Here is a 12,690-nt window from a genome sequence, read left to right on the forward strand (position 1 = left end):
GTGAGTTGCTGTAGGTGCCTGAATCTTCTACTCTGGGCAACAACCAGCTTCATTCAACGTCTCGAACTTCATTCAATGTCTTGTCTTTCTGACAAGACGAGCAGTCAATGGCTTCCCTTTTCACCGGGACAATCCGAAGCAAAATAGCAGTTGTCTCACTTGAGTTTAGCAATGCCTTCTGTCACACCAGTGGCCACTTACGAGGACAGTGCCACAAAACATGATCATTTGGAACCTTTTTTTTTGTTTTTTTTTGAGACCGAGCCTTGCACTGTCACCCAGGCTGGAGTGCAGTGGCGCGATCTCGGCTCACTACAACCTCCACCTCCCAGGTTCAAGCGATTCTCCTGCCTCAGTCTCCCAAGTAGCTGGGATTACAGGCATCCACCACAACGCTTGGCTAATTTTTGTATTTTTAGTAAAGAGGGGGTTTCACCATGTTGGCCAGGCTGGCCTCAAACTCCTGACCTCAAGTGATCCACCCACCTTGGCCTTCAAAGTGCTCGGATTACAGGCATGAGCCACCACGCACAGCCTAATTTTTGTACTTTTAGTAGAGACCTGATTTCACCATTTTTTGGCCCGGCTGGTCTTAAAACTCCTGCCCCCAAAGTGCTGGGATTACAGGCGTGCCACCAATCCTGGCCAAGTGGAACCCACTTTAAATAAAACTGACAACTACCGGCATGCTTAGGAGGGTATCCCATACTCTTGTCTTTTACCTAGAGTTTAACAATGACTTGGATTTTGCCTCACCCATGCATCCATTAAAAAGCACTAAGGAAAGACCCTTGAGTCAGAGATTTTTGAATCCAGTGAAATTAGAATCGTCTACCAATAAGGAGACTGCTGGGTGCTAGACTAAAGGAGACTGCTGGGTGCTAGACTTAACTGTCGAAACACCGTTCCACGTGACAGAAATCAACACTTGTCTGTTTACATTAACTCAGCAGAGCTTATTCACGCGTCACTGGATTCGACCTACTTGACTCAGGGTCGGAAGAGTGGTACAAGGTGTGCGACATACGAAGCTCCTAATGCCTGTCACTAACAAGTGACACGGAGGCAGGGGAAACGGAGAGTGCCGCTACGGATTCAGGTCATGCCAGGGAGGGGGGCTCTTTCAGTCTTGCTCCAACCTTTCCACATTTTCACATTATTTCAGAGTAAGAAAAGAAGTGGTGCAGCAAACTCAAGAAATAAAGTGGGCAAAAGTTATACACATCTCTATTTACTAGGAGAAGTAAAAAAAATAAAATAACCCCTGTGTTGAAACCAGGCAGTATTGGAATCAGGAGGTGAAGATTTGTTTCATAATCTAGTGATTTCAGGAGAGTGTCAGATCAACGGAGATGAATAATTCTGCACAAACACACGAGCAACAGCATTGGCTTGACTCTAAAGGAGGAGCAGAATGCCCTCTACTTCCTCTGCTAATGCCCCTCTGCAGAAAATGTTCAGTGTGTGTGGCATCAAAATTAATTTATGGACGGCCTTTTTTAGCCAATGGGTAGAGAACCAACTCCCAGATTTGCAAGCCCAACCTCTCTGAGGAAGCACAGAAAATAACTATCCAATGTCCACGTTCAGTGTGTACACACGACACACAGAGACAAAAACAGAGGCCAGGCTCCGTCAAACGACACACTCTGGCTGAGCAAAGGCTGCATTCGGCAACTAGCGTGGTATAAACACCTCGGATCTCACTGCAGCCGGAAGGAAGTCACGGCATAGTCCCTTTTCAGGAGTCTGAGGCAAACCACAGATCCCAAGTATTAGACGTATTCCCTTCTTGGTGGAGGCCTACTCTAGAAGAATCAAAAGTGATGACCCTCTCAGTGAATCCAATGGTAAAGCTCCTAACTAGGTGACACTTTAGCACTATAGACGTAAAAATGACTATGGTGCAGTCCCTAGAAAAGGCAGTGAAGCAAAGGGGGCCGCTGAGAGTTTACATGGTTTTCATATAAAGAGGCTTTTAACTTTGGAAAAAGCGGGCCTGGAAAGAACACTACTCCCATTCCAGTTGACTGCTTTTTAAGTACTTTGTGGCCTTCCTGCCGCGGTGCAAAATGAGGTCTATTTTAGGAACTGGCTTCTTTACTGCGGGGTTAGATGCCAACATTTCACCAGGGTTGGACGATCTCACACGAGTTTCTGGCACTTTTAGGAGGGATTTCCTCAAGTGATACACTAGGGAGTGAGCCTTTCAGCAAAAAGCGGTTCCCCGGAGTCAGTTGCCAGCTCCGGGAGATTAATTGGCCATTTTTTCATGTTTTATGTGCAAGATATTTAATATGGGATGAAAAATGGAACACGAGGAAAAGCAGGTATTAGTTGGGTCTGAAAGAGGTGGTAATCCACAGATTTGCTTTTGTTTCGACAGTTTCTAAGCAGTGGAACAATTACCTAACAGTGCACCAAATAATTTGTTAAGAGTTGAAAACAGTAAGGGCGTTCATGTGCGCCAAGGCATTCTGGGCTGAAAACAGCAATTCTGAATTTTCATGGCAGACCCAACTCCTAAGCTGGCTCCACTCTGTCCTATCAGATTTTGGTGGTGGTGGCAGAGAATGTCACAGGCTTGTGGCTGGCACCGACCAAGCTGTCAGGGTTGTATGAAAAGGAGAGGAAACAGGAGTAGCTGGACATGGATCCAGCTCTGGGTAGCTGATAGTGATAACACATCGATTTTTTTTCGCTTTTGAAAATAAGTAGAAAATGATGTGGATGGAAAGTCCTCGTTAGGAGTTTACAGGGACTGCTCATATTTAGCAGGGCCCTCTGAATGGGGACTGGTGAAAACAAAGATGTTTTGAACAGGGATCCAGAATTTCGCCCTTGACTCTCGGCAGGTATGACCCTGGGTGCCTGTGAGCTAGGAGAGGAAATTCTGTACGTTGGGCAGACTTGTTACAAGGGGAGGAGATGGCCCTGCACTTCAGGTCTCCAGATGTAGTGTGCTGGGAACGGCCTCGCTGACAGTTGGAATCACGGATACATTAATTACAGCGAAGGCAAAAGTAAGCTACAGTGACAGGGAACTGGGGGCGGAGGGAGAAGGCACTTTGCCATGGGAGCACATCTGTTTTATAATAAGCAGGTCTATAATTCTCTTGTGAAAGATCATGTTCTGCTATCTTCTCTGAGGCTGGAAAATATAAATACTGTATTTTACCAAGGGGAGGAGGAAAGGAGATGATCAAATTTGTTTGCCTGTTGCCAAGTGTTTGAGATTTTCCACCCTTTTTCTTTTGTGTGCAACGTTCTCTTTAACTAGAGTGGGGGGAAAGTCAACCTGCTTTTCTAAGGGTAAAAGGCACCGTGAGGCGTCTCATGAATAGGGCCCTGGCCTTTTAACAAGTTTTCAAGCCTTGGTTGCTGCTACTGTATAGTCAGAAAATAAATGCATGTGTGGTGCTGAGCTATTAAGGTGAAATGTGTGGTCTGGGGCCAAAGGAACTGGTGTGGGTTGAGAGGTAAAATGCTTACATCTAACTGCATGAAAGTCAGTCTGAAATATCACATCTCTAGATGGACGGAAGTATCATGAGTTGGGGTCTTGGGGAAGCGGGGTGTGGGGGAAAGCAGCAATGGGGTTGAATGTACCAAGTATTTTGTGAGCCACTGATCCTAATAGCAGCAAAACTACTAAACCATGAAGACATAGAAGGCATCTGCTCAGCACGAAAGATACAGAATCTTCTCATAACGTCTACTGAGAACTGTTTCATTATAAATGTATTTTCCTGCTCTAGAGAGAGTTAAGGGGAAAGAATGGGAGCTGTCAGGGTCCCAGGGCTATCCTACCTGCCGTTTTGGTCACAGTGACTGCCACGCGCTCTTCCAAGGGCACTGCAGCGGGAGAACGCTACCTGCCAAATAGCAAAGCAGCTCTCTCTCTTACTCCTATTGTTTATTTTAGCACTCTTTGCTTTACTTCAAGGTGGCAATTATATATGTGTGTGTGTACATACATATTTATTTAAATAATATTAGATCTAATTCATTAATTATACTTGTAAGTTTGGTATTTTCTTAATAGTCCAAAGTTGATATTTTGAAGTTCTACATTACTCTGATTTTTTAAACAAAAAAATGAGAAAGCAGGAACGGTTACATTGACAAAGGTCAAAATGAAAGTGCAGGAAGAACAATGAGAAATAAAGCACTTAAAACGAATAGGTAGGAACTGCCTACACAGGATTCTGAGAAAAGAAACTAAAACGACCCTCTCTGTGAATATACGTACCGTACAGCCCTATCTACCAGTCTACACGCCGATGTCTTTAATAACACTCCCAGGACATTTCCTCCGGCCAGCATCATGAGAATCATAAATACCAACCATGGTCACCCGTTGAAAACTGTTCTTCAGAAAGCCATGTGTACAGCCTGGAAAACATGGTGGAGTGTCACATCATCAGGCAGGTGTTGGGATTCGTACCGGCAAACAGACGGACAACACGCAGTTATTGGTCGCAGAGGTTTCTTCTCTTCTCGGGGAAAAAAATTCTGAGATTAACTTCAAAACCAGAACCAGCTCTCCTCATAAATTAGGGGTGTATGCTTTCTGTCAGAGGGAGCTTGGCTCCTGTTTCCAGCCATTCGGCTCTGCTTAGGTGATTCCCCGCCTCCGCGGGAGGAACTGAGGCGGGAGCGCCAGGGACAGCAGGTCCTGGAAGGACCCAGCCGTCTCTTGTGTTTTGAAGGTTTTCTTATGAAACAGATGATGATGGGTGCCTGCCTCAGTTACCTCAGCCTCTGTGAAGGCTAAAAATAAATAACACAAAAATAACCTAAATCACTGTTTTGTGCAGGAAATGCTTCCTCTTGTGTCTTGGGTAATAAAATGTCCCGAGAGACAGAAAAAAACGTCTGAACTATAAAGCATTGTGTAGACCACGTTTTGTCTGGGAGCAAGCAGCTGAAATTCTTGGCTAAGTGTAATCCAGCTATTGGTAGTTTCTCAAGCCACAGAGGTTCTGTGGATCGTTTGGACAATGATGTACACAGAGCATACGTACAGGACGTATAGGTATTTGTGCATATATAAATAAATATATATATCTCTCTATATCTAGCTGAAGAGGAGACATACTCTTCTTCCAAAGGGGTCTAACTGGCTAGTTAGGAAGCCGCTCTGGGGCTGATGGGTTGTTGACTGGTGCATCCCCGGCCTTCGGGGCGGCCGGAGTCAGGTGTTCTGGTAGGACAGCTCGAACATGGTGCAAGCCTCCTCTAGACTCTCGTCCATGTTCAGTCTCTGCCAGAAAGACTTCTGCTTCTTCTGCAGCTCTCGGCGAACACACCTCGGGCAGGGGACAGACTTTTCTTTGCATTCAGAATGGAAAACGGCTCCACAGCTTTCACACCTGCAAAAGTCAACCATGGATATGATGAGCAAGACTGAAGCCAGCAAGACAAACGGGAAGCCCTGTGGCCTCGGGTGCAGCTGGCGGCAGAATCTACTGTTCTGGACAACCCTGCCAATGGGAAGAGAAATGACTCACTGAAATGAACTGTTTGCTTTTCCAAAATGCTCAAGGTTGAATTTCACTTGAAAAACATTTTTGCTTTTCTGATCTGAACTAAGGCTTATGAGTCGGGGGGAGTCCGCAGTCACCCAGCAATTCTGGTCATAGTGACAATGGACAGAACACCAGAAGCTCTCCACTGAGAAGGGAGTGGGGCAGTGACTCTAGGGTGAAGTCACCCTAGAAATGAGGGGGGAGTGCCTCGTGAAAACGCTCGGCACACCAGTGACAGCCACCGCGTTACATCTGTGGCAAGGTAGCTTTCTACATCCGTTAACACGAGCTAAGTGGTTCTGTTAACTAGCTGCCTTTATTTGACAGTTTGAAAAGATAAAATGACACATTTTCATTTTCTGAATGACATCCTGTGGTCTATGAAATCTTGTGAGTTTTTTAAAAATTAGGAAAAAACTCCTACCTTTGTAAGTCTACTTTTATAACATGAGCGTGAACATTAAAGCAGGAGACAGTGGGGAGAACACATTTTCCCAACAATATGACAGATATTGTCATTTGTAGAGAGGAAACATTCCAGGTGGATGACTCGTTTGTTGTTCGGCTTGGTGGAAACCTGCACGGGAGTCTGAATAACTTGTTTTTACAGCGAAGTTTTTATTTATTTATTTATTTTTTTGGAGATAGTGTCTCATTCTGTCACTCAGGCTGGAGTCCAGTGGTATGACCTCAGCTCACTGCACCCTCCACCTCCTGGGCTCACGTGATCCTCCCACCTCAGCCTTCTGAGTAGCTGGGACTATAGGCACCCACCACCAAACCTGGCTAATTTTTGTATTTTTAGTAGAGACGGAGTTTTGCCATGTTGGCCAGGCTGGTCTGGAACTCCTGACTTCAGGTGATCCACCCGCCTTGGTCTCCCAAAGTGCTGGGATTACAGGCATGAGCCACTGCATTTGGTCTGCAAAGCTTTTAATAATGAGTAACTGACAAGCTCAAATACAGCTGCTCCAGTGAGTGGTTTGCCGATATGGACTGAGTTTTCATCCTTCCATAAGGGTAACAGGAAACTTGTACCAAGTCCTAGGAGCCCAGGGAATTGTGCCCGCGTAATTTTGTTCAGCCTGCAGCATTCAGGGAGGGTCCAGAACTGGACTGGGTTCAAAGAGGGTTGCGAAGGAACCAGTCCCGAGGGCTCAGCCTCAGGCTTCTTTTGCTTTTTCCATAGGTCTTGAGTTTCAGTGTTGGGTGCAGGATGGTCTTGGGGACATTATCTCCTAGTCTGCCACTGACATACCCCAGCACCATTCAGGACCCAGAGGGCTTAGTGAAAGGAAGATCTTTCTACCCACTCTCATACCTTGGAGAGGAGGCAGTGACTTGGATGGAGAGACACTGTTGTGAGGAGTGGGGGTTGGAAGGGGGAGAAAGAGAGAGAGTGTGTGCGTGTATGTGTGTATGTGCGTGTACACCTATTCCAGCGGAGGGACAGGAAGACAGGACTTCCTTCACCCAGCAGCTCTACCCCCAGCTTAGCTCTCTGGGTCAAGTGAGGCGAGCCGGCAAGGAGCTTCACATCAATTTCTGGCTGTGTGACTGCTATGAACTGAACTGTGTCTCTGTTATTCATATGTTGAACCCCTTACCCACAATGTGACTATATTTGGAGACACTGTGCTTAGGAGGCAATTAAGATTAAATGAGGTTGGCCAGGCGTGGCAGCTCACGCCTATAATCTCAGCACTTTGGGAGGTTGAAGCAAGCGGATCACCTGAGGTCAGGAGTTTGAGACCAGCCTCGCCAACATGGTGAAACTGCGACTCTACTGAAAATACAAAATTAGTAGGGTGTGGTGACGCACGCCTGTAATCCCAGCTACCTGGGAGGCTGAGGCAGGAGAATTGCTTAAACCCGGGAGGTGTTGGTTTGTGGAGAGTCAAGATCACGCCACTGCACTCTAGCCTAGGTGACAAGGGCAAAACTGTGTCTCAAAAACAAAAAAAGATTAAATGAGGTCATGAGGGTGAGACCCTGATCCAAGCTCATAAGTGTCCTTAGAAGAAGAGCACGGGGAGCTTGCTCTCCCCAACTCCGCATGCCTCAGAGGCAGTGCCATGTGGGCACACACAGAGAAGGGGTCCTCTGCAAGCCAGGAGGAGAGGCCTCGCCAGAAACCAACCCTGCTGGCACCTTGATCTGAAACTTCCAGCCTCCAGAACTGGGGGCAACACATTTCTGTTGTCTAAGCCACCCAGTCTGTCGTATTCCATGTGACAGTCTGAGTAGACTAATGACCTTAAGCAAGTCACGTTGCCTTTCTGAGCTTCCTGCGCTTCAGTGTCCTTATCAGCTAATTGGAGACTACATAGCACCCACCTCTTGCGGTGCTGCGAGCCTCAGGTAACATCATGGATGCAGTGTATTCCCAGTTCCTGGCCGTGGTGGGAAGTGCTTAGCAAACAGCAAGGACTGTTCCGGCCAGGGTGCCCCTCAGGCTGCCTGCTGCCTTCTGTATGGCTGCATTGCAGCCTGACTTCACCCGTGTCACTATGGAGACCTGAGGACATCTCAGTCAACCCCCTCCTTGCCTAGATGAGAAAAGAGACTCCAAGAGGGTTAGGGATTGCCTACCGGAGACACGGTGAGTTGGAGACAGAGTTGTGACTGGATCCCAGGGCTCCTGGCAGCCCAGCCAAGGCTCTTACCGAGCGCCACACTGCCTGGCTGAGGCCTGGCCATCCCAACGAGAGCAGGGAGTTATGGCATAGGGAAACGTGGGGCTTCTGGTCAGAACACCTGTGTCAAACCACAAATCCTTCTTTGTAGCTGAGTGACAGTGGGCAAGTTACCACTTAAGTTCTCGGTGCTTTGGTTTTCTCATTTGTAAAATGCTGCTCATGGTGAACCCTTTCCTACTCACTGGGTTGCTGTGAGACTAAAATGAGAAACATACTTGTGGCTCACGCCTATAATCCCAGCATTTTGGGAGGCCGAGGCGAGTGGATCACGAGGTCAGGTGATCCAGACTATCCTGGCTGACGTGGTGAAACCCCGTCTCAGCTAAAAATACCAAAAAAAAAAAAAAATTAGCCGGGCGTGGTGGCGGGCACCTGTAGTCCCAGCTACTCGGGAGGCTGTGGCAGAAGAATGGCGTGAACCAAGGAGGCGGAGCTTGCAGTGAGATGAGATCGCGTCACTGCACTCCAGCCTGGGTGACAAAGTGAGACTCCATCTCAAAAAAAATTTTAAAAAAATAAAAAAAAAAAATAAAGAGAAACATACTTGTAAGTGGAAGGACTATGCAAAGGCTGTGACGCCACCCCTCACAGGTGACTCTAGTACCCATCTCCTTGACACAGGCGCTATCCTGGACATGGCAGGGTCACCTCTAGCATCTTCCTCTTCCCAGTCCCCTCCTCCTTCCAGTGAGGATAAAGGTCAGACCCATGTCTTCTAGAGCCTCTCTCATCTGGGCCAGCTCCTTCCTAGTGGCAATGGCTTTGTCCCCACTGGTCACACCTCTGTAACCTTCTATCACTAAAGTGACACTAATGGTAGCTTTATCATATAAATTTCCTCCTTTCAGCCCCCTTTCCCCTGCTGGGTTAGTCAGTGATTTATACACCTAGGGATGTAGCCCCAGGGCAGTGATTGATAAGGAGGAAAACCCCTGGGTTCCTTCAGTACCACTCCCTTATCTCTGCTGATACCAGGCTCCAGTGAGTGAACAGATTGAGTCTTATCGGATATTTCTGGTGCGACAAACACCCATGGGGTGATGGAAGAGCTGAGCGCACCTGCTCTTTCTAACCAAAGGTCAGGAACTGAAAAAAAAGCATGAGATAAAAAAAAAAAATTAATGATTTCAAAATAGAACAAAATCCTATTTTCTAACAATTTGTAACCCAGCAGGTATCTTTTAAACTGTAGTATGGATAGATTGATCAATGACCTTTCCAAATTCTGAGAATCTATAGTTAATCCCTCCCCCAACCCTTTTCTCTTTAAAGGAAAAGAATAAGACGAGGAAAAGGAAGGAGAAAGGGAAATTGTTCTCTTACATAAGATTTATGGAGCCCTGTAATAAAAATGTAAAGTTCAGGATAAATATTTACATTAAAAAATGTAATATATGGGAGTGTTCCTCTTTGAGAATAGGATTTTATTTTCTTACTTTAAAAAGATTCATTGGCCGGGTGCAGTGGCTCACGCCTGTAATCCCAGCACTTTGGGAGGCCGAGGCAGGCGGATCACCTGAGGTCAGGAGATCAAGACCAGCCTGGCCAACATGGTGAAACCCCGTCTCTACTAAAAATACAAAAATTAGCTGGGCATGGTGGCGGGTGCCTGTAGTCCCAGCTACTCGGGAGGCTGAGGCAGGAGAATCGCTGAAACCCGGGAGGCAGAGGCTGTAGTGAGCTGAGATTGCACCACTGCACTCCAGCCTGGGCGACAGAGCAAGACACCATCTCAGGAAAAAAAAAAAAAAAAAAAAAAAAGATTCGTTGGTCCTCCTTAGTGCTCACTGAGTTCCTTGACTGTATTTAAAATATGATTTAGCACATACAACTTTTCAGGAACACATCTTTCATATAAGGCAAATCTGCCAATGTAATCATCTCTGCTGAAAATTGCAACAGGTAATGAAAGAGAAATGTCCCTTTGGTGTTCCTGTGTGATACATCAAATGAAAGCTGGTTTCTTCATTTCTGAGTCATCCAGTCCAGCGATGAGCAGTTCACTGCTTGCTGGATGTTGCTGAACATCACAGCAAACAAAGACCGACGTCCTCCCTTTGCAGTGTCCGTAACTGCAGGGAGACATTTGTTATTGACCAAAGTCACCCAATGTGTTTTTCTTTTTTTTTTCTTCTTGAAAACATTCATGGCCGGGCGCAGTGGCTCAAGCCTGTAATCCCAGCACTTTGGGAGGCCGAGGCGGGTGGATCACGAGGTCAGGAGATCGAGACTATCCTGGCTAACATGGTGAAACCCCGTCTCTACTAAAAATACAAAAAACTAGCCGGGCGTGGTGGCGGGCGCCTGTAGTCTCAGCTACTTGGGAGGCTGAGGCGGGAGAATGGCGTGAACCCGGGAGGCGGAGCTTGCAGTGAGCCGAGATCACGCCACTGCACTCCAGCCTGGGAGACACAGCGAGACTCCGCCTCAAAAAAAAAAAAAAACAAAAAACAAAAAGAAAACATTCATTGCTTCACTTTTTTTCACACCTAGGGATCTCAGTCTTGGCACCACTGACATTTTGGGTGATAATCCTTTGATGTGATGGGGTGTCCTGTGTATCAGAGGATGTGTAGCAGTAACCCTGGCCTCTATCGACTAGATGCCAGTAGCCACATCACCCCCTCCTCCCAGTTATGACAACCAGCAATATCTCCAAACACTGCCAAATGCCTCTGGAGGGCAAAACCATCCCTGTGGACAACCTTGACCTAATCTAGTGAAAAATGCATCACAGAGGGGGTACCCAGGTACACCATACTGAATTTGCAAGTGTCACCTGCTGGCTTACGTTCTTACCAACCAATAAGGTCCAGTGTACTGTACTTATTCATTTAACTTTCACAAATACATATGTTAAACACATCATTTGATAAAATAGTTGAAACCACTAATATTTTTTTTTTTTTTTTTTTTTTTTTGAGACAGAGTCTCGCTGTGTCTCCCAGGCTGGAGTGCAGTGGCGTGATCTCGGCTCACTGCAAGCTCTGCCTCCCGGGTTCACGCCATTCTCCCGCCTCAGCCTCCCAAGTAGCTGAGACTACAGGCGCCCGCCACCACGCCCGGCTAGTTTTTTGTATTTTTAGTAGAGACGGGGTTTCACCATGTTAGCCAGGATAGTCTCGATCTCCTGACCTCGTGATCCACCCGCCTCGGCCTCCCAAAGTGCTGGGATTACAGGCTTGAGCCACCGCGCCCGGCCGAAACCACTAATATTAATATTAACCAAACAGTGATTTCTGTTACTTCTAATGGCAAAAACCGCACTTGCTGTCGCACGAACCTAAATGGAAATCATTTAGAACATCATTTAAGAAGTCAATATCAGTGACACAATTCTGTGCATCACTCAGTCACTCCCTATTGACCCACTCTGATTTTTCTTTTTTTTTTTTTTGAGATGAAGTTTTGCTCTTGAGGTTAGAGTGCAATGGTGCAATCTTGGCTCACGGCAACCTCCACCTCCTGGGTTCAAGCGATTCTCCTGCCTCAGTCCCCCCAGTAGCTGGGATTACAGGCATGCGCCACCATGCCCAGATAATTTTGTATTTTTATTTTTATTTATTTATTTATTTATTTATTTATTTTTTTGAGACGGAGTCTCGCTCTGCCGCCCAGGCTGGAGTGCAGTGGCCGGATCTCAGCTCACTGCAGGCTCCGCCTCCCGGGTTCACGCAATTCTCCTGCCTCAGCCTCCCCAGTAGCTGGGACTACAGGCGCCCGCCACCTCACCTGGCTAGTTCTTTTTGTATTTTTTAGTAGAGACGGGGTTTCACCGTGTCAGCCAGGATGGTCTCGATCTCCTGACCTCGTGATCCGCCCGCCTCGGCCTCCCAAAGTGCTGGGATTACAGGCTTGAGCCACCGCGCCCGGCCAATTTTGTATTTTTAGTAGAGACGAGGTTTCTCCATGTTGGTTAGGCTGGTCTCGAACTCCTGACCTCAGGTGATCCGCCCACCTCGGCCTCCGAAAGTGCTGGGATTACAAGAGTAAGCCACTGCGCCCAGCCTGACTTTTCAATTCTATCTAAAAGCCGTCTTGGTAGCACATCTTAGTCCCATGTATTTGCTCTTTGGCCAGGAACCTCTGGGCTGTTTCTCTGTGGTATTTTCTGCTTCTTTATGTCCTACCTGGGCCATCTAGCAAATCAAAGCTAAAACTTTTACATCTACTTCATAAAATAAATTGCTTTTACGCAACTGTGAAGTTGGTTTCAACAGCTTTTTTTTTTTTTTTCTTTTTTTGAGGTGGAGTTTCACTGTTGTTGCCCAGGCTGGAGTGCAGTGGTGCGATCTCGGCTCACTGCAACCTCTGCCTTCCGGTTTCAAGCGATTCTCCTGCCTCAACCTCCCGAGTAGCTGAGATTACAGGTGCCCGCCACCACGCCCGGCTAATTTTTTTTGTATTTTTAGTAGAGACGGGGTTTCACTGTGTCATGTTGGCCAGGCTGGTCTTGAACT

At 46.9% G+C, this 12,690-nt stretch overlaps 1 protein-coding gene across 6 annotated transcripts in view; it reads right to left on the reverse strand.

Annotated features, from left to right (window-relative positions):
• Nucleotides 1-404: 404 nt before the first annotated feature.
• The window catches only part of PLEKHM3 (pleckstrin homology domain containing M3), a 208,203-nt gene continuing 195,917 nt past the window's right edge, over nt 405-12,690 (reverse strand). For 4 of the 6 annotated variants that reach the window (XM_045367599.3, XM_045367601.3, XM_045367602.3 and 1 more), the window contains one exon: nt 405-5,375. In XM_045367599.3, coding sequence (XP_045223534.1) covers nt 5,198-5,375 — 178 coding nt within the window. In that variant the 3' untranslated portion in view covers nt 405-5,197. Of the gene's footprint in view, nt 5,376-10,055; nt 10,303-12,690 lie in introns of those variants that run through there. The other 2 variants (XM_065525944.2, XM_065525943.2) reach the window with 2 other exon arrangements.

This window comes from Macaca fascicularis, chromosome 12 (genome assembly GCF_037993035.2).
Source record: "Macaca fascicularis isolate 582-1 chromosome 12, T2T-MFA8v1.1".
Taxonomy (NCBI): domain Eukaryota; kingdom Metazoa; phylum Chordata; class Mammalia; order Primates; family Cercopithecidae; genus Macaca; species Macaca fascicularis.